Below are 13,609 nucleotides of genomic sequence, written 5' to 3' on the forward strand. Positions count from 1 at the left end.
GACGGCGATGGTGCATCGAGGGAGTACTAGAAGGGGGGTCAGTTGTCCGTGCTGAAGCCATGTATTAGGAACCATGATGACATCTGTGCCTACCAGTATGTTGTGTCCCCCTGTAAAGCTAATTGTCTAGAGGACTCAAGGGCCAATCTAGCATATCTATCTCTTGTGGTATCCCATAAGCTGTGCACAAAAGAGACTCATCAGGTAAGCGCCTCTATCTCCCTGGGAGGGGCTGCTAACTCCGCTCTAATGATCTCATGTGGCACGGAGGCTCTAATGAGCTGAGAGATCATAGAAACCAAGGGCCTCTCCATACCTCTCCACCCATCCTGACCTATAAAGGGTCCCAAAACCTGAAGCTCATAGAGCACAGTTGAAGCTACCAAGGTATCAAAGAGTCATAGCTTTGTTCGGGGTTCTTGAAATTGAGCCTACAAACACATCCTCTCCAATCCTCCCAAGGCCGCTCTAGTCAGTCTAGTCTCTGCTACTCTCTGCAAAGAAAACCTTGGCCTAGTGAAACCCTAAGATATGTGTATGCATTTGTGTACTCCACAGTCTCCATATCATAAGTGAATGTAGGACAATAAGTGAATATAGGTGTTGATCTCTTGATCCATTGCAGTGTGGTGTTAAACACCATAACCTTGGTTTTATCAAGGTTTGAAAACAATCCACTATCCTCTGCAAAGTTATGTAATGCATCCAAATGTCGTTGCATACCCTTCGGTGAGTCAAATATCAACACAATATCATCAGTATATAGCAACAATGGAATCCATGTCCTTGCAAGCCGGGCACCTCTATCACCCTCTCTATCAATGTAATCAAAAACCTCATCTACATACATACAAAATAGAGTAGGGGACAATGGACAACCTTGTTTCACTCCAATAGAGGAGTGCACTATCAGATATCCCTCCCCCCCCCCCCCCCCCTCAGACTGCGTACATGCCCACCATTGATTTCTATAAAGCCATTTGATCCCCACAATCAACTCATTGGGCAGTCCCATCGATCCCCCCAATCAACCCACTGGGCACTCCCATCTCCTGTAGTATCCGCATCAATTTGGCTTTGGGCACCATGTCAAATGCTTTTCGGAAATACACAAAACTACAATAAATCCGTCTACCATGTGCCCTACACTCCTCAATGATGGCTCTGAGTGTCAGAACAAGGTCAAGAATAGGGAAGCCTCTCCTGAAACTGGTATGCCCCGTTACCCATACGCCCTCACACTCTGCCAGCTGCTTCTCAAGGATAGATGCATACAACCGTGCCAATGTGTGTCCAATCATAATAGTACGGTAGTTTCAAGGCTCCATAGGATCACCTGCCTTGAAGATGGGCACAATAGTAGACAATCTCCAAGTCTCGGGTAGACCCTAACACATAACACGATTGAACAGAATTGCAAGAACCTCTGCCAACATATCTCTAGCATATATAAACCTTCATAAGTTTAGAATAGTTTGAACTCACAAATTATAAGAGGGAATAAAGCACTCATAAAACTATAAAGCAAGGGACACAAGAAAAGAAAAGAAAAAGAGAAAAAGAAAAAAAAAACTAAATCACTTTATTTGCTACGAGACAAAACTAGATAAAACAAAACATTAATAACTTAAAAATGTATTTTGAAAAAGGCATGCGCAAAATAAGTTGACGCAGCTTACTTGGCTAAAACTTAGTACAAGTACTTAACTTTAAACAAAAAAGGATAAGACATCTTAAAACCTTAATATCCTAGAAAGGCAAACTTCACACAACAACTTCTAAAGGAAGAAATTTTTAAGCTCTAACGTAAGCTAAATATGCAATCGAAAAATAAATACTACTACAAACCTACGAAGAAGAGCTCCAAATAACCAAAGAAGTACAAAGATCCAAACTTGACAATATGTGACCTCAACTTCGCTGCTTGTCCAAACAGGAAGAATAAGATTAACACCTTTATCATGCATAACTTTACCATCTCAGTAGTAAAGAAGCTACTTGTAGATGGACATGGCTCATGAGGATCTGGAAGGGGTGTCTATCGAGGGAACCGTATATAAGGATGTTGCATATTGACCCCATACATTAGGGGAAGTAATCACTAGGGGAGGGGAGTGCTCATGAAAGAGAAGACATGCCTCTCCTGAGTCTCTACTCACGACCAACTAGTATAAGTCTCGCTCCATCTGAGCTAGGAGCGCTCGCTTCTTCCGTCACACATGGCACCTAGATTGTCTGTGATCAATGACCCCTAGGAGGAGATCCCTCTAAGTTGTGCTCTTGTGACTTGTCTCTCTACATTCCTCGTCATACAAATTGTTTTGAGACATGCTCTCAAGACACCGTCTTTGATCAGGCTGAGTGTGTGAGTATGCCTCTGCTACTACATCATGCAATGTGTCAGTCTAAAAAGTGGTGACCTCCTCCACTTAAAGTCCTGGCGTGGCTGTTGTACATACATGACCATAGATCTCCTCTGTATAGATAGGGTCAGTCTCTGATGTGAATCTATAGCAGGTATGTGTCCTCCTCCGTGACGTGACACCTGAGCTGTATTGTACTGAAAGGAAACTCAAAGTGTCAAAAGAGCACGATCCACTGCTATACCCACTAGTTTGGGTCCTGACTCCTACTGAAAGAATGAAGACGTGGATAGCCACTGAGGAATCCTGGAATTACCTCGGGATAAAGATACTCTAATCAGGTGGTGAAATGTACCTATCTGGATAGTGATCAAGTCTACACAAATCTGCCCAAAGCTGTGTCCACCTCAAGCAATGTAGCAAAAACCACAAAGTCAAGTGCTCTGTATCTAGTTGATATAAAGCATCCACTGAAAAACCTCCTGTAGCACCTCACAACAGCCAAGGGAATATGAAACCCTTGGGCCGTGCCTCCAAAATCATCCGCATCCACTCTTAACATTTCCTGATGATGTACCCCAAAAAAGGATGCAGATCTACTGCAAAACCATATTGTTAGAGAGGCAAGGACCCACTCATCATCCACCTCGAAAGCCAAAGGGAGGTACCAAGATGCATATCTCCCTGACAAGCATAAATTTGCATCCAATAAAGCCCCCAATTGTCACCGCACTCATCGTTGAGCAGTATAAAGCAGAAACACCTCTAATCCAAGCTTGCGGAAACCCCATCCAAGCAATGTGCCCTCTAAGAAGTCCTAGTAAACTCATATGTCTTCTCAAAATCAAGGAGCAACACAACAGGAGTTTGAGAGGAACTGGCCCACTCAATTGCCTGATATAAACGAAACAAATTGTTCAATATGCATCTCTATCCTAAACAAATCCTGTCTGCGAACCATGAATAAGAACATGTAAGAATGATCACAATCTAGCACTAATTATCTTGGCCAAAATCTTATTCACCTAAGGGAGAAGTGTGATTGGTCTCCATTGCCACAGATAAGTGGTTTCTCCTCCCTTGGGAATAAGAGATATGAGGCCAGAAAACATAGATTTAAACATATGCCCACATGTTAAGATATCCAGACAACCTCTCAACCGCCCATGCAATACATCCCACTGTCTCAAGAAAAAGCCTCTAGCAAGCCCATCCTCCCCTGGGCAAGTATATGCATCCAAACTACAAACTGCATCATAAAGCTCTGTGTAAGAGAAAGGAGCCATGAGCTGGAAACACATATCCTATGTAACAGATGGGAGTAAGTGAGACCATATCTGCTCTCTAGCCTGGACCATCGCTACAGTAACTGGATCTGCAGCAAAGAACCGCTCATAAAAACCAGAGACGATGTCCAAAATTTCATTTGGATAACAAGCAGTCAGTATAACCCCTACCCCCAAAAAAATAACAAAAACAAGACAAGATCCAAACGCAAAAATGTTACAGTTCATACAAGACGTTAATACACAAGGAGCAAAGTTCAAGTGCATACTTGTTTCACAATGGTTGATCTTCGATCAGCCAGCTGCACATTAAGTGGGTTGATTAACTGCTTGAGGAGAGCAGGAAAACAGGCGTATTCAGCAGCCCCTGAATGAATGCAAGTATAGGTGAGCTAAACCAAGTAAAAATGCCCCATGAGTCAGATTTTCATGCATTTAAAACCTGAAGGCTCAATTATTGGATGGAACACTCCAAAAAAGTAATACAAACCTCCAGCCACAAGACCTTCTATTCGTTGCATGGCTGCCATTCTCACAGACCAATCTTGCTCAGGAGCAAGCATGCCAGCTACTTTCTCCAGCTCCTTTGTAAGTTCTTTCTCTGAATAGACCCGAATAGGTTCTGCTGGCTTCTCGGCTCCCTCATTCTCACCTGCATTAAAGGGACAACTTTACTTACTTGAATGAACTTATTTTACTTACCCAGCCTTCTTCGCAAGTCTGTAGCTACAGCAAGCACAGAAAAAAATTTAAATATCATGTGACTGAGCTAAGATGGAGTGTAGTCAGCCAAGAACAAGAATTTAGGACTAATGTCCAGTAAACTTTAGACCTGATAAATCCTTGACATTGATCCTATTATGGGACACTAAGCCTGTGTTGGGACACCTCAAAATTTAAAGTCTTTCAAAATTTCGCACGTATATTTCACAGCAATGTACAGTGAACCATCGACATCTTAAGAGTTATGTCTGATTTCTTCAGTAGTACAAAATGAATCAAAGACATCCAAATACCTAGGCTTGCAATAAAACAATATATTCTAGACAATTCAAAACATGAATGGAAATCTATCCAAAGAATTTATTGGCAGCTCTTTTGAAGCCTTCAGTTATGCCATTAAATGATTGTTAAATTGCCCTATTTTGTTGCAATCCCGTCTTCTTGCTTGCTTCACAATTTGCAATTTGCATCCATGATGGATTTATACCATCGCTTGACTACTCAACTAGCTCATATAGGAATGAGAAATCTTTTCTCTCTTCGCCTCATCAAGTTGGGTTCTCGGCGCATAAACTTACACTCCAAAAAACTTTTCGCAGAACTTGTTATGAGATGAAATTCTGCTATACTGGTAATACAAAACAGAAATCTTCAACATGTAACTTTGTGATTACGAGATATATTCATCTCACAAATGTGATTAATAACAAACCGTGTTTTTATATTTCATTACCCACGCTCCAACAACTCAACATTTTGGCTGGCAGTTTTTGCTTGCCCATGTCATCAGCATCCATCTAATTGCTTGCCACGCTAGAATTGAAGAAAATAAGTCAACTTGAAGATGTGAATTTAATGTATCGTGATGCTCCTATCTTATCATGGACTTCTTGTGCCAACAACACTGGCATTTGTTGCTTCAAAAGAAAATAAAACCGTACTTTCTTTGCTTAAAACTATAGTTTTTCTAAATATAGACCCGTTATGAACACATATCCATCCATGTAGGTTTACCAGGCAACATGAAATGGTTATTTAAGTGCTCTAAATCAATGTTTCTATGACTTAAAACTATTGTTTTCCTAAATACAAACCCAGAAAAGCAGATAAGACGAGGCACAATAGAGCGGAGTTTCTACCCAAATGCATTGGCCCCTAGGCACCCCACACGTCTTTTATATTAATAATCCACAGAGTATAACTGCTATTAGCAATGGGAGACAAGCTGAAAATAAATAAACTTTCAACCAAAAGAGACAAGGGAGAAGATTGACATAGTATCGCGGACAAGAAGATGGGTTACCCCCCCCCCCCCCCCCCCCATAGAGAATCTTTACTAGGGAGAATCTTTTTACAACACAAGAACCGGAGTGACCCCTCCGTCCTTAATCTCAAACTCGAAGGTCAATTCCTACCCGTGCGGGAAACTCCAAGACACGAGCTCTCAATTTTGTTTCCGCTCATACCTGAAGCGTGAAGCTCCACACACCGTTACTGATTCCGTTTCCAAAATCCTTGAGCACACGCCAGGGCTCTCGTGACGGAGTACCTCCCAAAGCACATACACGAAACAACAACTTGTAGAGCGTATTCACAATCGGTAATTGTCATTCCAAGAGCGGAAAAGCGACCTTCAAACGCTGGCTTCACTCATTTGCTTGCAAATTCTTGCTGGCAGATCCTCCAAGATCTAGCGCTCGTGAAACTATGGGACTGAGAGAGGGCTGGCTGAATTTAAAGGCACCAAGGACCGGCAGGAATAGACGTGCGGTGCTGGTTTGAGTCATAGATGAGTCGCTTGTTTCTTTAGTCTTGCCTTCTCAAACTTGAGTAAGACAAATTGACCGACTACTAAGTCCAAATTCCTTTTGTGCTTGTCTGCAGCTTTCTCACTCTGCACATCTATTTGAGGATGATATACAAAAGAAAAACTCAACTTCGTGCCAAGCTTATCAAACAAATCACACCAAAAATTTCCTGTCATGAGAGGATCTCGATCTCATTCACAATAGACTTGGGCATCCCATGATGATTAAAAAACTGTCCTAGAAAAATACTAGCCATATGATTTGCTTTGATCGTTTTCTTGACTAGAATCAAGTGAGCTTACTGGCTAAATTTGTCCACAATGATCCAAATCGCATCATTTCTAGTCTAAGTCTTTGGGAGATCCGTAATAAAATCCATGGCAATACTCTCCCACGGTTGATCAAGCACAGGTAAAGGTTGGAGTAACCCAAGCGTCTTATGCCGATCGTACTTGACTTTTTGGCAAACCAACATTCCTTACATAATGATCAATGCCGCTTTAAAGCCTTGCCAAAAGAAATATCTTTCCAAAGCTAAAGTCTAAGGGAGAATACCTCGGTGACTTGCATAGGGCAAAGCATGCACTTCTTCCATAATTTTCATCCTCAATGGCACCGCCACGCAAATAGCTTGGTGATGGTAGAGGTAACCATCCCGAATGGAATAGGGATATTCATCCTCTCTAATCTGTAACTAGCTCCAAATAGAGGAGAAGTCTGGAACGTTCGGATATAAATCAAAAAGTGATTCCGATTCCTCGTGATATACAGAAGAGATTGCATTCACCCTTGGCCATCTAGATTGTCACGAGATTGTGACAACCACTATATATATTTGTTGGCTTCTTTCCCTTCATTTGTATTTAATTTATAGAACCCTCTTGTTAAAATCACAAATGCCCAGACATTACGTGGCCATTGTGAAAGGGTATCATAAAGTCATACAGCAGAATATTGTCAGCTTTCAGTATCCCTGAAGCTCAAAGACACATCAATGACTCTAGTATCTAAATCAAGGCATCTGTTGACAAAGGAGCGGAGTAACTCCCCTCTTGTGCATCCCACTGCACCAGATCTTCGGCCAAGCTGAATTATGGGTTCCATTTGGAGTAGACTATGCTAAACCAAAAGCATCGAGGTAAAGTTTCACAATTTGAGGAGTATCTGCTAGGTCCTCCTCCTCCATCCACTTCGTATCCAATGCAAGATAGTTCTTGAACTTAACCAAGAACCGCCTTCGGACTTTACCTTTATTCTTTGTATCCTTATGTGCCAAAATCTATTCAGGAACAAGGATCTCCTCGTTTTCTTCCACTCCGGGTTGCTCATCAAGCTCCCCATCATCGGGCACATCACCCTTAAAAGGTTACTCACATGAAATGCATTGTGAATCCTCCAAGTATCTCGCAGTTTCAATCGAAAGGAGACATCATTTATCTTTTCAGTGATCTGGAAAGGTCCATTGTATTGCATACTAAGCTTTGGAAAAAGCCTCTCGTTTCCCTTTTTCTTTCTTAGGCGTGCCTTCTCAAAACGTAAGAGCACCCAATCATCCTCCTTCAATTTCAAGTCGCAACGATGGCGATCCGCTGCCTTTTTCTGTCGTTCTTGAGACTTCTGCAAACTCTCGCGAACCTTGGCAAAAGCCGTATCTAAGTCTCGCGTATATTCATCCGCTTCCAAAATCTTATATTTCGTGCTCAGAGGGTGGAACCTTCGCAGCACCTTCAACAATCTCAAATGGCGCCTTCCCCGTCGAAGAGTGTATCGTGTTATTGTAGGCAAATTCCACCAAAGGTAAGTACTTTTCCCATTGAGTCTTCTGATCTGAGATATAAGACTTCAATAAATCTAGTACCATTGAATTGGCAATCTCAGATTGCCCGTCAGTCTGCGGGTGGAAAGACGACGAGAACTGCAACCGCGTGCCAATGTTCTCCCAAATAGCCTTCCAAAACAAACTCGTGAATCTGGGGTCCCTGTCGAAGACAATCGTCTCGGGCATGCCATGTAATCTGAAAATCTGGGCCACAAACAGTCTCGCTAAGTGATCCGGCTTGACTGTTTTCTTCACTGGAATGAAATGAGCCTATTTGCTAAATCTGTCAATAACAGTCCAGATACCATCGTAACCACTCTGTGTTCTCGGGAGATCAAAAATGAAATCCATTGCAATACTTCCCCAAGGACGGGTGAGTATCGGTAAAGGCTGTAACAATCCCTGTGCTTTATGCATGTCAAACTTGACCTTCTGGCATACTAAGCAACTGCGCACAAACTCTTCCACATCTTTTTTGAGTCTTAGCCAAAAGAAGTATCTCTCTATCCCTTTCATGGTGGTAGCAATGCCACGGTGACCCGTAAAAGGTGGACAGTGGCATTCAGTCATAACCTTTTCCCTCAACGCTGTGTAATGCACAACATGGTCTTTCTCATTAAGTAGCCTTCCCGAATGGAATATCCTGCTACTGTCTCCCCATCCCGTATCCGTGTGAAAACATCTGCAAAATCCGTATCTATGGCATACTGGTCGACCATATCCTCGAAGCTCTTATGATGTATCGCGGAAATAGCCAGAACCAATGGCCTCCGAGACAAAGCATCTGCCACCACATTCTTCTGTCTGTGCACATGGACAATCTGGAAGTGAAACAGTGACAAGATGTTCGCCCACCGCATTTGCTTTTCCGAAAGCTGATTCTGTGACAAGAAGTAGAGAAAACTCTGATGGTCTGTGAAGACAGTAAAACCAGCTCCGAGTGGGTAATGCCGCCACTGAGTAAGAGCATGGATAACCGTCAAAAGCTGTTTCTCATAAATCTGTGTTGTCATCTCCAACCTTGAGAACAATCGGCTCTCGTAAGCAATGACATGGCCTTCTTGCATTAAGACCGCACCGAAACTATGACCACAAGCATCACAATATACTCAAATGACTTTTGCAAATTAGGGTTTCTGGTAGAAATTAGGGTTTGCAAGAATTAGGGTTTCTGGCAGTTTCTGCTCTCGGTAGCCACGTCATCACTTGGTGACAAGTATACAGATGCTGACACCTACCTTGGGGTGGTCTTTAGTGGGCCAGCTTTTTCATTGAAGAGAGCAGCACAAACTAGACTGATTAGAGCCAATGCAGCATTGGGTGGATTGGAGAGGATGTGTTCCCAAATTCAGTTTCAGAAACCTCACATGAAGCTATGGTTCTTTGACACTTTGGTGGCTTCCGCACTGCTCTATGGAGCTTAGATATGGGGGCCTTCATTGGACCATCATGGGAGATCGGGTCACATTGATGGATGGGGGCACATGGAAGCCTCTCGTTTCTATGATCTCGCGGCTTATTAGAGCCACGGCTTCAATACCACATGACATTATTGAATATTCGAGCAGAGCTAGTTGCCCCCCCACTAGTGGTTGAGGCGCTCACCAGGTCGGTCTCCTTTACACACCGCTTATGGGACCTTCCCAAAGACAGATATGCCCACATAGCACTTGAGTCCTCTCGACAGTTAGCAGGTAGCTATGTAGGGAGATACAGCATGTTGGTATGGGGAGATGACATCGTGGTTTCAGGTACATGGGTTGAGCGTGGATAGATTGTTCCCCCCTTCCAGTACTCATTGGATGCACCCTCTCTGACTCTACACAATCCGAGATCAGCAGGCTCATCCGTCAGGACCTTACTCAGCTAGACACAACGAGAACTTGGATAAAGCCGGCTCAGGAGCTGAGAACGAAGATGGCTTTCTATAGAGAGCATCTTCTCCAGCTTACGAAGGACGGCTTTGTGACGGGACCCAGATACAAGGACACCCACTTATCTCATAGGATACGATGTGCTATTGGTCAAATACTCACATCTTCACACCAGCTTCGGATCGAGATTGGTAGATAAAGCGGAGTACCATCCGAGGCCAGGACATGTCCCCTATGTCACATGGAGCCTGAGACAGAGTTGTACTACACATGCCACTGTCCAATTTACTATGAGATACAAGGCCGCTTTTACTGCCTGTTCAAAGAGAGCTTTGGACCACTCTCTAGAGTCATGGGGTATGAGGACCAGAGATGCCTGAGATTGTTTTTCCTCGAGTACCATCCCAGGCCAGGACATGTCCCCTATGTCACATGGAGCCTAAGACAAAGTTGTACTACACATGCCATTGCCCAATTTACTATGAGATACAAGGCCGCTTTCACTGCCTGTTCAGAGAGGGCTTTGGACCACTCTCTAGAGTCATGGGTTGTGAGGACCAAGGATGCATGGGATTGTTTTTTCTCGAGCTGCGCAAACACTCGGACAACCTGATGAGAGGAGAGACTAGCCCTGTTGGGTCTAAAGGCCCTCTGGCCACCTCTCTTGTACATTACTTATAATCACTTATACTTTGGGTGTGAACCACCCCTAGGGTCACTTCAGTGACCCTCATATTTGTACCCTAAAGAAAATAAAACATAACATTGAAAGGTGTTCCAATAGCACACAAGAAACCTACGTACAATCTCTCTCCCTCTCTCTCTGTATAGCGCTTGCAATCTTCTCTCTCTCTCTCTCTGCTCATTGGCTCTCAACACCCATCGCTAGCCCTTCTACTCTCTTCAAACTGGTATCAGAGCACGGTTGGCAACTCCCTGGCACAACCCCCAGCGCCTAGCAAGGAATTAACATTTTCTCTCTCTTGCACAGTTTCTCTCTAAAAACAGCAGCGCATGTACTTTCTCTCTCCTCCCCGACCTAGAGAACAACGATATCTCAGCCTGCAAGCTTTAATACGCTGAAAACAGGCCATTTCGGGCTGTTTTTCTTCAAAAACAGGTGTTTTTCTGCTAATTACAGCAAGCACAGGTATTACAGGCACTTTTGAACACTTTGGGCAACACCAATTCACCCACAGAATTGGGGGTTTTGCTCTATTTCAGCAAATTGTCGCTCTAAACTTGGGGGTTTTGCACATTTGTGCAAGATTATTCAAGATTACTACTTACAGGTGCAATTATAGGAGAAATTTCAAGGATTCGAGTTGGGAAATTTGGGAAGTTAACTGATTTTTCACAAATTTCAGCAAATTGCTCAGTAAATTTTTGGGGCTTTAGAGGTGATGCAATTCAGGACGATTTGTAGCATGTATTACAATTTGTGGTCCTGTTGAGTAGAGTTTGGGACTCTTTTCACATGTACATGAAATTTCTGTGATAAACAAATGTATATTACTTGCGGAATGTTCCCTTCAGAATTGATGTATTACTGAAATCACATGCTGCAGTTGACCTCTGAGTTTTGGGTCTCTGCACATGCTTTTTGGCGATACCATTGCAGTGGGAGTTTTCTTGCATGTTGTGTGAAAATTTCAGCATTTATAGTTGGAATTTACCCATGTTTTATGCTGCTTATGCATAATTACAATGTCCTCTATACAATGTCTTTGTTCCTGGCTCATTTGTGCTGAGTTTTGGGCAGTAATTAAGCTGCTTTTCTCACCTATTAATTTGCTTTCATAAAATTTCAGCATCATATTTTTGCGTCTTTTGCCTTGAAAATGGCCTCTAATGCATCTCCCAATAGTAGTGAGTCTAAGTCTTTGATGGAATCAAAAGATTTGACGGCACAAGCTTTGATTTGTGGAAGGAAAGGATGCAAGGTATTCTATTCCTTAAAGATTGTGAAGATGCATTGCTTGCGATAAAGCCTGAAAACTTGTTAGATGCAGATTGGGCAAAGCTGAACAAAAAGGCTATTGCTTATATCAAAATGGATGTGTCAGATGATGTGCTTACTGACAATAAGCGTCTTGACACTGCATATGCTATCTAAGACAAGTTGACTAGTTCGTATGAGAATAAAATTCCTATGAATCAAGTTCATCTCATGCGGAAGCTTGTATTTCCGCATTGTAAACATGGAATTAGATGAGGCAAAGTCTGCACTGAGCACTTGAATGCATTTACAAGTGTTTTGAGTCAGCTTCAGGATTGACGGCTGCAACATTTGATGACAAGTTGAAAGCTATTTTTCTTTTGATGACTTTGCCTGACAGTTGGGAAGCGCTTGTTGGGAAGCGCTTGTTGTGTCATTGTTAAACAATGTTGCTTTAACCTTTGATGGTGTAAGAGGCTCCATTCTAAATGACGAGATTAGAAGGAAAGTCAAAGGTGAAGGGAGTGGCACAGCTTATTATGTAAGGGGCACGTCAGATAAAAGGAACAATGTGGCCAATAAGGGCAAGAGCAGGAGTAAGAGCAAGGGAAAATCTCAAGATATAACTTGCTATCAATGTGGACGCAAAGGGCATAAAAAGCCCGATTGCTGATTTTACAAGCAAGAGCTTGAGAGGAAGAAGCAACAGCAAGGTAAGAAGAAGAAGGATGCAAAAGATGCTAGAGGTGATGATGACACCTCTTCTTCTTCTAAGGATGTTGGCAAGGCCAAGGTGGCCTCTAGTGTGGTCATAGAGGAAATTGTTGATGTGGACGGAACACTTGCCGTAGCTTCGAGTGCTTTTGATGATGTTGTGTCTATGGCAAGTGATATGTACGTCACAAAGCCAGATCTTATTGATGCTTTGCTTTCAGCACATGATGGGTTGTCTCAGTCTTGCATAGTAGACAGTGGTGCCTCATTTCATGTAACTCCGTCTTTGGAGTCTTTTGCCACATACACTGCAGGTAGCCTGGGTAAAGTTTACTTCGGTAATAACTAAGCATGTGAGATTGAGGGTGTTGGCAACATTTACTTGGCTTTGGAAAATGGCCAAGAGCTTGGTACAAAAGGGTTCTATGCTGATTGTGAAGGGCAGTAAAAAGGGAACTTTGTACTGTTTGCATTGCAAGGCTTTACTTAGCAAGTTTGTTGTTGTGGTTGAAGTTCATTGCCCAATGGAACTTTGGCACAAAAGACATGGTCATATGAGTGAGAAAGGGCTACAGGTTCTCTCCTCTCTTGGGAGATTTGATGTGAAAGGTCCTGGCCTTGAATTTTGTAAAGATTGTATCCATGGTAAACAAGTGAAGTTCTCTTATTCGTATGGTGTCTCTAAAAAGTTGCATGCTCTTGATTTAGTACACTCAGATGTTTGCACTATGCCTCTGAGTTCACATGAAGGTGCACGTTATTTTGTATCTTTAATTGAGATTTCAATAGAAAGACTTGGGTGTATGTACTTAAAATCAAGAGTGATGTTTTTGATGCCTTTAAAAGATTTCATGCTTTTGTGACCACACGGAAGGGTCTTAAGTTAAAGGCCATAAGAACGGATAATGGGGGAGAGTATATATCACGTGAGTTTAATAATTTTTGTGAGATGCATGGTATTAAAAGGGAATTAACAACCCCTTATAATCCATCATCTATTGGTGTGGCTGAAAAATATAATTGCACAATTTGTGAGAGGATACGTTGCATGTTGTCCAGGGCTAATCTTCCACAGGAATTTTG

The 13,609-nt window shown here is 42.6% G+C and overlaps 1 protein-coding gene across 1 annotated transcript in view; it reads right to left on the bottom strand.

Annotated features, from left to right (window-relative positions):
• CLASP (CLIP-associated protein) overlaps positions 1–13,609 on the bottom strand; it is a 91,573-nt gene that overhangs the window by 27,180 nt on the left and 50,784 nt on the right. The window contains exons 6-7 of the mRNA XM_086486468.1: positions 4,140–4,301; positions 3,919–4,016 (exon numbers count right to left, since the gene is read on the bottom strand). Coding sequence (XP_086342594.1) covers positions 3,919–4,016; positions 4,140–4,301 — 260 coding nt within the window. The remainder of the gene's footprint in view (positions 1–3,918; positions 4,017–4,139; positions 4,302–13,609) is intronic.

The sequence above is a fragment of the Adiantum capillus-veneris genome, chromosome 17 (assembly GCF_014529385.1).
Source record: "Adiantum capillus-veneris isolate H3 chromosome 17, ASM1452938v2, whole genome shotgun sequence".
Taxonomy (NCBI): domain Eukaryota; kingdom Viridiplantae; phylum Streptophyta; class Polypodiopsida; order Polypodiales; family Pteridaceae; genus Adiantum; species Adiantum capillus-veneris.